The sequence below is a fragment of the Passer domesticus genome, chromosome 18 (assembly GCF_036417665.1).
Source record: "Passer domesticus isolate bPasDom1 chromosome 18, bPasDom1.hap1, whole genome shotgun sequence".
Lineage (NCBI taxonomy): Eukaryota > Metazoa > Chordata > Aves > Passeriformes > Passeridae > Passer > Passer domesticus.
In genome coordinates this window covers 3,540,536-3,553,879 of record NC_087491.1, presented here as the reverse complement: position 1 = coordinate 3,553,879, position 13,344 = coordinate 3,540,536, and the positions used below count along the sequence as shown (strand labels likewise).

Genomic DNA, 13,344 nt, shown 5'->3' with positions numbered 1-13,344 from the left:
TTAGGGGTTGTTTTCTGTTTGTTCAAACAACCTAACTTTAGGGCTGACCTGGATAGACTCAAATTAGATATCCAAACATGAATTATCATAATCTTTTCCAAGTAGGAGCACACCTTCCTTACCTTACTCCTCTAGCCTTTCCAAAGGAGCAGCACAAGTAAAACACCAAGTCAAAGGTGCAGTTTTATCTTTAAGCATAAAGTTTTGCTGCTTCTCTTTTATTTTACCTCCTGAATATTGCCCTGGAAGCAAATCTAGGTTTTGAACGGTGCTGGGAATCCAGAAACCTGACTCTGGAATTCAGCTTTCCCTCTGGTTTATCTGCACGTGGCAATGGATGCTCCAGGTGTGCCAAGAGCACAGACACCCAGCACAGGACACTTCTTCTTCCAGAGAGCAGATGCTTCCAGACTGCTCCTACAGGAGCAATCACAAGTTCTGAAGCCCCCCATGCATCAGTCTAAGCTTCAAAAAGGGATATCACACAGAGAAATTCCACCCCACTGTGCACTGAGGTACAGATGTTTATCTAGACACACAAAAGCCATAACATTGTCACCAAACAGCCTCCCCTCGTCCAAAATGCTCCCAGGCAGTTCAGACTGGCCACGATGGGGGAAACTGCAAAGGCCACAAGGATTAACCTCAGAACAGCCAACTTTTTGCCTTTCCAAAGTCAAAAGACAGACTGGCCTGGTGTACAAAGGGATTACTTTGAAGAACAGGAACTGGAGGAAAAATATTTCAAGTATTCAGAGGTTGGAGTGGGTTTTTTTCCATGACACAAAGCAGATTGAGCCCCCTTTGTACCATTTTGATACTTCCCTGCTGCAGAAATCCTGCTTCCTCAGCTGTTACTGGGCACTGACAGACTGCAGATGCTGCACAGCAAGCCTGATTCTTCCATTTAAACACAGAGAAGCAGCATTTTTCAAGTTCCTTTCATAGCTCAGCTTAATTTTCTGGAACTTCAGAGCATGATCAGGATGAGGGATGGGATCCTTTTAGCAGCACACATTCTTCAAGACCTGTCTTGCTAGAGGAGAGGAAATCACAGCCCTGATGTGCCAGCTCAGTACCTCCAGCAAGCACTTGGAAAGGGAACAGGAATTTCAGGGCTGCTGCCTGACTGCAGCAGGGGGAGAGAAAGAAAAGACAGCAATTGCAAAAAAAAAAAAAAAAAAAAAAAAAAAAATCCTTGCTCTTGTCTCGTGTAAATGGCAACCAGGAAATGGTGTGAACCCAGTGCAGAAGGGTCCAGTCTGTGCCAGACAGGCTCCATCCAGGGCTGCCAGACACTAGGCTGGAGACAGGGATCTTGGCCAGCCCCCAGCAGAGCCCAGCACCTAGATCCCTCCTGCCAGAGGAGGCAAAGATACCCCCAAACCTCAGCAGCCCCTACATAAACACTGACCAGGTGTTGGCACTGCACCCCACAGCACAAGGGGTCACCTGGTCACCCCTCTGCCTCCGGAGTGAGGAGTCAGGAGGGTTTCAAGCAAATTCCCCACACATCCAACCCAGGAGGCAGCAGCATAAATCCATCTCCATTCTGAGATAACAACATCCTGCTGAAACCCCAAACAACTCCTGCTTGTAATGGTTTGTATTTCTCTTTCCCCTAAGTGCTCCAGAGGTATTTCAGAGCTCCAGAGGGTGACCTGCCCACTGCCCACTTTGGTTCACCAAAGCAGAGCTCAGCTCTGAGGCTTTCAGCCATTTCCTCATCCCCTCAGCAGCTGAACCCCAGCCCCATGACATCCTGCCTGTCCCCTCCTCTCCTCCAGAGCTGCCCGTGGCTCAAGGCACAAGAGCACCTTGGAGAGGCTGGAGCTGCCCTTCCAAACCTCTCCTAGCCAAGGTCGCAATCAACAAGGGTTTTAGCAACAGTTTTGTTCCATAATCTACTTCAGAACAAGCATTTTCTCAGGCTGTTTTCTGAGCACTTCAGGAAAAAACACAACCCTGCATCCAATTTTTCTACATTTCAAGCTGTCAGCTCTGTGCCCTATGAATTTTAAGCACTGTGAGGCAGACACACCAAATGAAGGGAATACCTGTGACCCATTATAAACCACTGAAAACAACATTAAACATTTCAATGAATAACCTATTTGCAAACCTGGTTCAGTCCTAAAGCTCACTGCATGATCTGGAATGATTTCAAAGCCAAGTGTGTTTCTGCTGACACATAGGGACATACCAGGATGGCAAAAAATTGCCATTTTTTCACAACACGTGAAGTTCTTACAATTTGTGAGAGGACTTGAAAGCAAAGACTGAGAAAGAAACTAAAGGGCAGATGTAAAGAAGACAAGAAGGAATGAGTGTGGAGCAAAAACAGTGCAAAGAAACTGAGGAATCTCAAGGACTGGATGGGTTAGAAAGGGAAAAGAGACTTACAGACTGGCAGACACAGCCAGGTGGGGAAAAAAAAGAAAAGGAAAATATGTTGTGTATTATCTAGACAGAAATGCAAGAGTGAAGAAACATTGTCAAGCAAATTCTCAAGATATTACTTTTATGCTCCAACACAAGGAACTGGCCACAACAGCACATGGGCTCCAGAGACCCCTGATCCCTCCTGGTGCCCCTCACCAGACTCAGCCCATGTCAAGTCCTGAACCCAGCAAAGGAGCTGAAAAACATTTACTGTGTCCCAATTTATGTGAGGAACATCAAGAGCCCAGGAAATGCCCATGGGATTTTCTTTCATCCCTTCTGTAATCTCTGTATTGAGTGTCTTTAGGATCCCACAGGGGAAAACCCTGCTCTGTTCTTTCTGGCAGTGTTTTCCATGTGCTCTCCTCTGGAGCTGCCTCCTTCAGGCAGCAAATTCCTCCCCTCTCCTCCCACACACCCTTAGAGCACATTGTCTGGGTGTCTGTGGTCAGGTTTAATAGCTTAAGAAAGGAACTGCCCCCATGTTTCCAGCTCCCTCCCTGTATTTGAGGTTCAGGAATCAACCTCAGGAGCCCACCAGCTCCATCCCAAGTTCTGCAGTTGCAGTTTTAAACAACATCCATGCACACACTTCTTCTCCTGATAGGGGTAAAAAGCCTCCTATCATTGGTTACCTGTCTTAGCTGAGGAATAAGAATTCATCTTCCTTAACTGCTGGAACTGATTCCAAAGCACCTGCACCATAAAACCTCAGAGTGTCCCCAGGAGGTTCTGGTATTGCCCAAGACTGAACCCCAGGGTTTCATAACCACAATGCAGGAAAGGAGCTGCAGCCTGGGAAGGGATCTGTCAGCATCATGGGAGCAAATTGTCCATGTCAAGGGCAGTGCCTTGTTATTTGAGCAGCATTTCCACCTCACATTTCAGCTTTTTATTCCTCAGATGTTGCATCACACACTGGAAGTTGGGCTATGAGGTGTCAGTTCTACCACTGCACCACCAGCCAGCCCCCTCCACCCCTTGGAGCCAAACCTTGGTCCTGACCCAGGGGACATCACCTTTATTAGGACTAAAACCCTCACTGAGCTCAGACATTTTCTGTGCAGTGTTCCCTGTTTTCCCTCCCTGCCTTTGTGGACCATGGAGCAAAAGATGACACTGCACGAGGGATCTCAGCTCTTCTCCACAGCAGCAGGGCTGGAAACAGACCTTCCCATGCTGCCACTTGACCTTGGGAGAATAAACACAGCCCCAAAAGGCAGAGGTGCTATTTCCACCCTCCTTTCCTTGCAGCACATTCCTCAGTCATTCCCACTGTTGTATTACCACATTACGCTGATGAGAATTTAAATGTTCATTAATTCTGTCAGCTTGTCAATTTTTCCTAACGAATTCAAGCAAGGGAAAGAATGGTGGCTTCATGACTCCTCTCAGGAAAAAAAAGTTGTTGAGAATTTCACAGGAGACAAGAAAGAAATTTCTATTGCCTGCAGTGAGCCTCTTGCCAAACACCAGACCTGCACCATGCAGTGCAGAAGTGAAAGTTTCTCAGAGCTAAGATGGCAAAATCCAATTAAGGAGGCATTGAGTATCTAAGTAACAGGGTAAGCACCAAACCCTGTCTGTTACCAATTAGTATGAGAAAAGGACAGAATTAAGAAGCAGCTGCCCTCAACCAAGATGGGATGACAAGGGTTTTGCTTTAAGGCTCCTCTCCATGTTACAGAAACAACCAAACAGAAAAACAAATCAACCCCCAAAACCTACTGGTGTCTTTATTAATCATTTCTGACTCCACACATGAGCATACTGCAGATTCAGCTTCTGAATCCTGCCAGCTCGGCCAGCACTTAATTGCTGGGTGTGTAATTAAAATGCTGTGTCACCACCATGGAGCAGCAGCACCATGTCCCTGTGCCTGCTGAAGGCAGCCAGCAGCTCCCCAGACAACCTGAGGAGGAATATCAGATCTCACAGCACAGCACTAACTTGCCTCCAAGTGTTTTACATGGCTACATCAGGCCATCCATCCCAAACTTGATTCCTCTTTTAGCAGGCTGGAGCGGGGGAAGCACCACAGGGTTTGTTCCCAGGCAAGAGCTCCTCACCTCCCAGCCACACTTACAGGCTAAAAGCACCAACAGTCAGAAAAGGAACATGATCTTCTCAAGTTCTCAAAATCTGTTGCAAGTTTTTCCTTATGGTGTGTTGGGAGATTTGCATCATTTCTTTTCTGCCCTGATTGCACAGGAACACAAAGGGACAAAACCCTCCCAAGTAATGCTGCCACACTGGGCTCAGCCTCCAAACAGAAGGTCCTGGAGATGCTCTGGTGCATCCACCACGTCCTCAGGTGGCCGTGGGCATGTCCCACCTCCTTGCTTGACCCCCTGTACAGGACAGTGTGACCTGTGCATCCCTTCCAGCACTGCATGCAGTTCTGCCCTCCTGCCTGTGCCAGGGCTTTGTCCCAGTGCAGACACAGGACAAACAAATTCCTTGTGCCTTCTTGAAGAACAGATCAGTGTCTGGTGGCAGACAGGAGGCAGGATTGACAGGTTTTTACTAAAAGTTGCCTGAGTGAGCTGGAGCTGCAGCCAAACCTCACAGCCAAAGCAAATCCTCCATGGTTTACTCTCCCTGCAATCCCAGAGTCAAACCCAGAGTGCAGAGAGCAAATGTGATCTCCTGAGAGCAGAAAAAATGAGATCTGCCTCTCAGGGACTCTCCTAGCCTCTTCATCCCTGGGTAAAGATAAAGCCAGGCTTCAAAGAGCTCAGCAGCAGCCCACGAGTGACCAGCTGCCTGTTTTCCTTCTCTAAGAGCCTGGAGTGTGAGCACCCTGCACGTGGCACAGGCTGCGGACACAGGAGACAACAGGAGCATCCATCAGACACAGAGATCCCATAACAAAAAGGGCAGAACTTGCTTCTCCTACACTGCTGCTTTTATCCCCCCTTTCCAGAGGGCCAGAGCTGGAAACAAAGGAAAGGCAGAAGGGACAAACTGCTGAAATAAGCCAGCTACCCAAAATTAAACACTCTGAGCCACATCCGTAGAGTCAGCAAGAAAACTGTGCAAAAAAACCCAGCTACTTGACACATCAAGTGCTGAGGTGAGATAATAAGCTTGAGGAGAAAACTAAACAATAAAAAGAGAAATGAAAAGATGCCCTGATGAAATATCTATAAATATCCTTTGACAGCAGCTCCTCAGGAGAGGCTGAAATGCTCAGGGTGGGATTGCTCGGGTGCCTGTGCAGGGACAGGAGTCAAGATCCTTGTGGGTCCCTTCCAGCTCAGGATACTCTGTGATTCTGAACAGCTCAACCCATTCTCCTCCCAAAGCCTTAAGGATTCCCAGATAGTTCTGTAATAATTATTTACTCCCTAGAAATTTTAGTTTTCAAACAGCTTTGCTGAGACAACCACAGCAAACCAAAGAAGGGGTGGGCTGTACGTGGGAGGGCTAAAGGTCAGGACAATTATTTATGGAAGGTTTATGCCTTTGTTGCAGGGCTTGATGTGTCATTATTCTTGCAACTACACCTCAGAGGTATTATTTTCCTAAACACAAATCTCCTTTCCTTCCCTCAAACTCCACAACGTTTCTAACTGAAATTAAGTTAGCATTTAACAAAAGCAAAGCACTGTAATTTTAGAACCATATCACTTCAAGTTGTTTTATTTTTATGCTCGTAGGAGAAAGAAAACCTTTAGTTCCTATGAGCCTTTTGTCATGACAAACCACAACGATAATTACTAGGAAGCTGCTCTTGCTAAAACCTCCCAATCCGGCTGTCACTGGGAAGCCAGACAAACATTCCCAAAATAACAACTAAATAATTGATATTACTGGAGTCACACAACACAATACCTTGAACAAATACCCACCAGCCAGCCCCTGTCACTGTCACCTCTCCCTGGCTGTGTGACCTGCATGATTCCTGCTCTGAGAGCAAGGTGGGAGGATATTCATGTAATTATTATCCAAAGGCTATCAACAGTCTGTGCAGAGACCCACAAAGACATTCTTAGTCTGACTGTGCTTTAACCACAGGAGGATTTTAAGTGTCTAATCTAATCTCTTGAAATTCCCTTGTTAGTAGAAATGGGCAATCTAAGAATTTATTTTGCCCTTCCAAAGGGAGAGGTTCAGAGTAATTCTGAACCTTTACATGGTACAGAGCAATTTTGTCTTTTCCCCAGTCTTAATTACATTCTCACTTCGAAAAATCTTTATCTAACCACAATTTAGATGATTATTTAATGACTAGAACAGCATTCTGTACCTTTCCAGGGAAAACACAGTGCTCACACCATCCCTGTGCCAGCCTGGAACCCCTGAACAAGCATTTCAGTCTGTGGCATAGAAAGTGTTTCAGAGAAGGAAGAAATATCCCATTTATCCATTCTGCCCTTACTCCTCTTCAAGTCCTCCCCATTCAGGGATGCAGAAATGAGCAGAGTGATGGCTAATGGCCCACGGCTCGTTGCTGAATGGGTGATGAGCATCCAGAGACCCCAAAGCCAACACAGCAGCAGAGCAGCTTTGCAGAAAGGGACAACACAGGACCAACAGCGACCCTGCTCCTCCTTACCTCGGATCCTGCACACCCGCAGGTGGGAGCTTGCAAATTAAGTAGTAGAATGAAAAAAAAATAGTTTGGCAAAAATTACAGCAATGTTAGAGAAGGAAGGAAGGGAAAGAGCAAAATGTGCTGCCAGCAGTACAGGAGTGCATATATTTAGCATGACACAGGCTCTGGTAGAGGCAGAGATATCAGCTGGGAACAAATAACAAACCACAAATGCTCTCTATCAGTGGATGAGAAGCCTCCTGAGATATTCAGATAAAACAGAAGCTCCCCTCTGCTGTTCTGCTTTGTCTCCACAGGACAGAAGCTTGTCTCAAAATTGAAATCCTGAAATGAGCCCAGGTGATGGGCTGTGAAAGGGAGCAGGATCAAGGCACCTGTGAGACACTCGAGGAACCAGCTCTGGCTGTCTCAGCACCAGTGACTCCCAGGAGGAGCTGGCACAAAGGAGCTCCAGCCTTTCCTGCAGCGAAGGCTCCCCTGAAGCACGCGCTGGCCCAACGACAAAAATGTGATATTTCTGTGCACTTAAACAGACAGACTGAGTGCAAATTAGGGGGTTTATTTTTTTGAGAGCTGCATTTCAAAGCACTCTTTTAAAGCAGGGCTTCAAGAACACAGTGATGGAGACAACGAAGGCGGCGCTCGCTTGAGACAAAGGGCGACTCAATTCTGTCTCAACAGAAAACTCTCCAAGTAAAAAGGGATTCCAAAGGAAAATGCCAGCAGTAATTTATTTCTAAAGCTCACTGGGGTTTCAGATGGAATTCTAACAGAGTGCTCAGCACACACCCTGTCCTTGTGTCTGCAAAAACACACCCTTCCTGTAAGGTAAGGCTGTCAAAGTGTATGGGTACCTGGGGGTTTGGAGGATTATAAAGATGAGAACATTCTCCATTAGAGGACAGAATTCCTCTTACTGCTCAAACTTTGAAGAGCTTTGAAATACTGTGAGCTATTTCCTAATATAAGAATCCATAAGGGAAAAAAATCCAAAGTGTAGGCCAACAGAAAGAAATGTCATCATTTGTGCCCTGGTCACCTCCTGGTATTAAACCATTATGAGAGGCCTCAAGAGGTCACAAACACTCATGTTCCTTCTGCAGAAATTCTGCACAAATCCCCAAAGCAGGCTAAGTTTGTGTAATTACTCAGTGTCTCCTCCCTCAAATGCTGCTTGCAGAGCAGTGCTGGTGTCCCAGGATCCCTGTTATCCTGAGGGTTCTGTCCCAGCCCAGGGATAGGTCTCAGATCTGGTGTATGCACCAGCACAGAATCCCAGAGCAGACTGGGTTGGGAGGGACCTTAGAGCCCACCCTGTCCCACCCCGTGCCATGGGCTGGGTTTCCTTGCCCAGGCCAGGCTGCCCAGAGCCCCCTGCTCCAGCCAGGCTGCCCAGAGCCCCATGCACCAGCCAGGCTGCCCAGAGCCCTCTGCAGCCCAGCCAGGCTGCCCAGAGCCCTCTGCAGCCCAGCCAGGCTGCCCAGAGCCCTCTGCACCCCAGCCAGGCTGCCCAGAGCCCTCTCACCCCAGCCAGGCTGCCCAGAGCCCTCTGCAGCCCAGCCAGGCTGCCCAGAGCCCTCTGCAGCCCAGCCAGGCTGCCCAGAGCCCTCTGCAGCCCAGCCAGGCTGCCCAGAGCCCCCTGCACCCCAGCCAGGCTGCCCAGAGCCCCCTGCTCCGGCCAGGCTGCCCAGAGCCCTCTGCAGCCCAGCCAGGCTGCCCAGAGCCCCCTGCTCCAGCCAGGCTGCCCAGAGCCCTCTGCAGCCCAGCCAGGCTGCCCAGAGCCCCCTGCAGCCCAGCCAGGCTGCCCAGAGCCCCCTGCACCCCAGCCAGGCTGCCCAGAGCCCTCTGCAGCCCAGCCAGGCTGCCCAGAGCCCCCTGCAGCCCAGCCAGGCTGCCCAGAGCCCCCTGCAGCCCAGCCAGGCTGCCCAGAGCCCTCTCACCCCAGCCAGGCTGCCCAGAGCCCTCTCACCCCAGCCAGGCTGCCCAGAGCCCTCTCACCCCAGCCAGGCTGCCCAGCACAAGGCCCTACCTGGCCCCTCCGCCGCCCAGCACCAGCGCGATGGCGTTGCCCGTCAGGACCCGGGCCAGGCGGGAGAAGTCGGAGTGACGGTCCGGGGCCTTCTGGAACACACGTTCATACATCTCCACCTGCAGAGGAGAGCCAGCACGGTCACTGCACGGCCAGGGCAGTCAGCAGCAGCCTGCTAAAAGATGCTGCAGAGATGAGATTGGAGCTTCTCTCTTGTGAGGGAATGCTGGGGGAGCTGGGGCTGCTCAGCCTGGAGAAGACAAGGTGAGAGGGGGCCTCACCCCTGGGTGTCCCTGTGTGCAGGGAGGGCTCAGGACAGGGACCAGGCTCTGCTCTGTGGGGCTCAACAATGGCACCACAGGAACAGGCAGGAGGTGATGCCCAGGAGCTCCACCTGGACAGGAGGAAGACTTTCTTTCCTGTGCAGTCACTGAGCACTGGATGGGACCAAAGAGGCTCTGAAACCTCTCTCACTAGAGATACTCCAAGTCTGGACAGAATCCCAGTGACTGCTCCAGGGGACCCTGCTGAGCAGGGAGTGGAACTGAAGGAGCTTCAGTGGTCCCTTCCAGCCCGAAGCTGTCAGTGATTCTGTGTTACTACAACTCTTCCTCAAAGAAACAAAGGGTTGTGAACCACCCAAACAGTTCTAGTGGCCAGTGGCCTCTCTGAGTCTTTTATAGCTCCTGGGGGTACTACAGAATTTCCTTTAGAGCTCCTCCTCTTCCTTGACAAGGATTTAAAGCTCTTGGGAAGCATCCTAGACTGCCTCTGCCTCATGTTTAGCACAGCTTAGGGAAGCACAGGGATGCTCCCAACAAAAAGGACTCTACTATGGCGTGTACATACCCTTCATTGGGACTCTGAGACAGTGATTACTCTTTCAAGATATCAAAAAGCCAAGTCTGCATCCATAAAGAAAACTTGGCCCCCGTATCCCTGTTCCCTAAATCCAACTGAGGCCAAACAGACTTAAAGAGTGTGGTGTCATATTTCAGTGGGACTCCTCTGAGAAAGATCCTTCGTTAATAATAGAATGGATTTTTCTTCCTTAAAGGTCTCCAAAAACAGTTTTTACAATTATGGAGATGATAGCTCAAATTATAATGAGAGCCAGAACGAGACTGCTGACTATGGCAGGCCAAGACTTTGCAATTATCTATTTACCTTTGAAAAAAGATTACCTTGATTGGGCTTTGCAAAATTCAGAGAATTTGCAGAATGCATTGTTAAATCTGTAAGACTATGGTGGACTATCAGTACCCCAGATCCCCTTTGACACACAGAGTACAGATCAAGTGAGAGACAGCCACCAAAGCAGGAATCTCTTACCAGCTTGGGCAGGCTCCTTTTGGAGAAGACTCTGCGTGGGCAGTGGATGTGCAGGTGAGCAGAACACCAGCTCCTCATGTTGAGCCACTCCACCGTGCGGGACGGGAGGGGCCCATCCTCCTTGTGCAGCAGCACCAGCTGCTTCTGGGCTCTCACTGCCGTGTTCTCCAGCATCCTCTCCAGCTGCAGCAGCCATGGACACCCAAGGAAAGGACAGTGAGTCCTGGCTGCTCCAGTCTCAGGGTGAAATACAGCCACACACAGCCCACACCCCTATTCCCACCTGAAGCCAACTCTGCACAGTCACAGCCCCCAAACATGACTGATTTAGACAACAACACTGTTAACTCTGGGCTTATTCAGCACACAGAAGCCTAAAATCAGCCAAGGATTCAAACCTGAACGTTTTTGACTTAAACCAGGCCATCAAAAGCACAGCACAGGTAGGAGCTGCTCCTGCAATGGGAGATGCTGCCTGAGTTAGACTCCAGCCCACAAATATTCAGTGCTTTCGTCTTTCCCTTCCCATCCCATTCCCTTTCCCAAAGTCCACTATTTTTTATCTCCCTGCATTTTGGATTTTGATTTTTTGTTGTTGTTGTTGTTGTTTTAGGCAACTGCTGGCAGCTTGTTCTGCCTGTGCTTCCTGCCTCCCACATCCATGCAGAAAGAGCCCACACAACGGGACACACACGAAAGCTGCACGTGGGACCAGCCCAGGCTCCTTGCAGGTCAGACTCAGCACTTCACCATCCTAAAAAAAACCCACCTGTGATCCCTTTTTAAAATTTCTTGAAGAATTTTTGTCTGGTCAGAAGACTTTGGTAATAAAACATGAAATCATAAAAATAGATAGTAAGGGGGAAAAAATTACAGCTTAAGATCTGTAATAAAATATAATAAATAATTCATACACTGTGATTTAGATCTACTTTTTCCTAAGCACACACCATGAATTTTATCCAGGCAGAAAAGAATTTCTCCCTCTGTGTGGAAGCCCACAGAAATTCTGGGCAGAAACACAAAGCTTCAAAGCAATTTTTGATTTACCATTGGCCAAAATGACTCTTTAGAGGAAAAGAACTTTGCTGGAAGTACTCCATAAAACTTGCCATCTCAGAAGATTCTCATGCAATTTTTTGCTATTCCTAACAGGCATTTCTCAAGAATATTTCATTATTTATGCCTCACTGGGTGTTAAACCCAAGAAAATACATGAGTGTGAAGCAAGCTGCTTTGAGCTGGGCTGCTCCCAGTGGCAGGAGGGGAAGGAGAGCTCCCAACCTCTCCCACAGTGGGCTCCTGGTCTCCCAGCCCCACGATGAGGATGCAGTCAGCCTGGCGGATGCAGCGCTGGGTCCAGGGGGTCAGGGTGCTGTCAGCCTGGTACAGCACAATCCTGTGGATGTCCTCCTGCTGGCCCAGCCAGCTGGTCAGTCTGTACTCGTGGATGCTGGGGACACACAAGGAAAACAGAGAATTCAACTGGTGTTACATCACAGCTCCCAAGAGAAGAGGGAATCTTACACAGGGAGAGACTGGCATTTCCTGCTCAGCCAGGATCTGCTCCCAGCTCCTGCTGGATCTGTCTCTCCAGGATTTACACCATTAAACAAATACCAAGGCAGGAGGATACACTCACTTCAGTAATGCTTCCACAGCATCCCTTAGCATTAACACACTCAGAGAAATTCAGCTTTTTCAATTTCACAAGCGAGAAAGTAACTGTGGGAAAAACCCACCCACACCTGCACCAAATACTCTTGAAACATTATTGTCTCCAACACCAGGAGCAGAAGGCCCAGTGTATGTCAGAAGACAGGATTTTGTTCCCAAACTCTGTGTATTTATAAGAAAAGCCCAGTGCCTCTGCATTTCCATGAGCAGTGATGAGGGCAGGTACCTGTCGAGAGCAGCAGAGCCCAGGCGCTGTTTGATGTTGTCACTGGTGAGCAGCAGGGCAGGACCTGGGGGAGCAAGGAAAGTCACCTGTGAACACCTCAATTGCAGCTCCTGGAGAAAACTGCCCAGAGAAGCTGTGGCTGCCCCATCCCTGGAACTGTACAAGCTGGATGGGGCTTGGAGCAACCTGGGATAGTGGAAGATGTCCCTGCCCATGGCAGGAGGTGGAATAGGATGGATTTTAAGGTCCCTTCCAACCCAAACCATTCTATGATTCCAAAAATTCAATTCCAGGAGTTTGCTTTGAAGGTAGCGATGGATCAGTGCATTGATCAGAGGTGGCACAAAGTCTTCACAAAAATTTTCACACTTTTCTAGGGATGCGTCTTCCAATTCTCCCTATTCCCAGAGCTCTGTTACTGCATTAGTCACAACCTGCAAGCTCTGTTATCCCATTCCTCAGGGTCACGTGGGATCACAGAACCACAGAATGGTCTGAGTTGGAAGGGACCTTAAAGCTCATCCCATTCCATGGGCAGGACACCTTCCAGAGGACCAGGCTGCTCCAAGCCCTGTCTATCCTGGCTCTGGTGACAGCTCCTATTACAGCTGCATTTTCACCAAATCAGCACTCAAAATATCACAGACCTTTACAGCCACAGGAAGGCCAGGATCCTGCTTCCAAAGAAAAAAGCTGTTCCCCCCACCTTCCAAAATACAGAACTTGTTCATCCTGCATTGAACCACCTCCCCAGGTGAATCCTCTAGCTCCTGCAGCATTACTACTCCTTATTCAACATGCCAACAGGAACCCCAAAAATGTTCCCGAATCTGTAGGGCACAGTCAGAGTCCACTACAGACACACACACATCTGGCAACAACATTAGATCTGAGCTGGATTTTGGAGCACGTAAAGCTTCTTGCAGGAACTTTAGTTTAATTTTCTTATTAGCAAGTCTATTGCAGCAGCAATTTGTGCCGTATGTGGTAGAAGTTGCAGGGTGACTGCAGCTAAATTTAAAAAATGCAAAGAAAAGAAAACCTAAGAGAGTAACTGCACACCTAGAGAAAATACTA

At 48.7% G+C, this 13,344-nt stretch overlaps 1 protein-coding gene across 2 annotated transcripts in view; it reads right to left on the bottom strand.

Moving 5' to 3' along the window:
- Positions 1-13,344, bottom strand: part of PNPLA7 (patatin like phospholipase domain containing 7) — a 137,894-nt gene that overhangs the window by 38,084 nt on the left and 86,466 nt on the right. For both annotated transcript variants that reach the window (XM_064394089.1, XM_064394090.1), the window contains exons 23-26: positions 12,268-12,331; positions 11,649-11,817; positions 10,365-10,547; positions 9,033-9,151 (exon numbers count right to left, since the gene is read on the bottom strand). In XM_064394089.1, the coding sequence (XP_064250159.1) occupies positions 9,033-9,151; positions 10,365-10,547; positions 11,649-11,817; positions 12,268-12,331 (535 nt within the window). The remainder of the gene's footprint in view (positions 1-9,032; positions 9,152-10,364; positions 10,548-11,648; positions 11,818-12,267; positions 12,332-13,344) is intronic.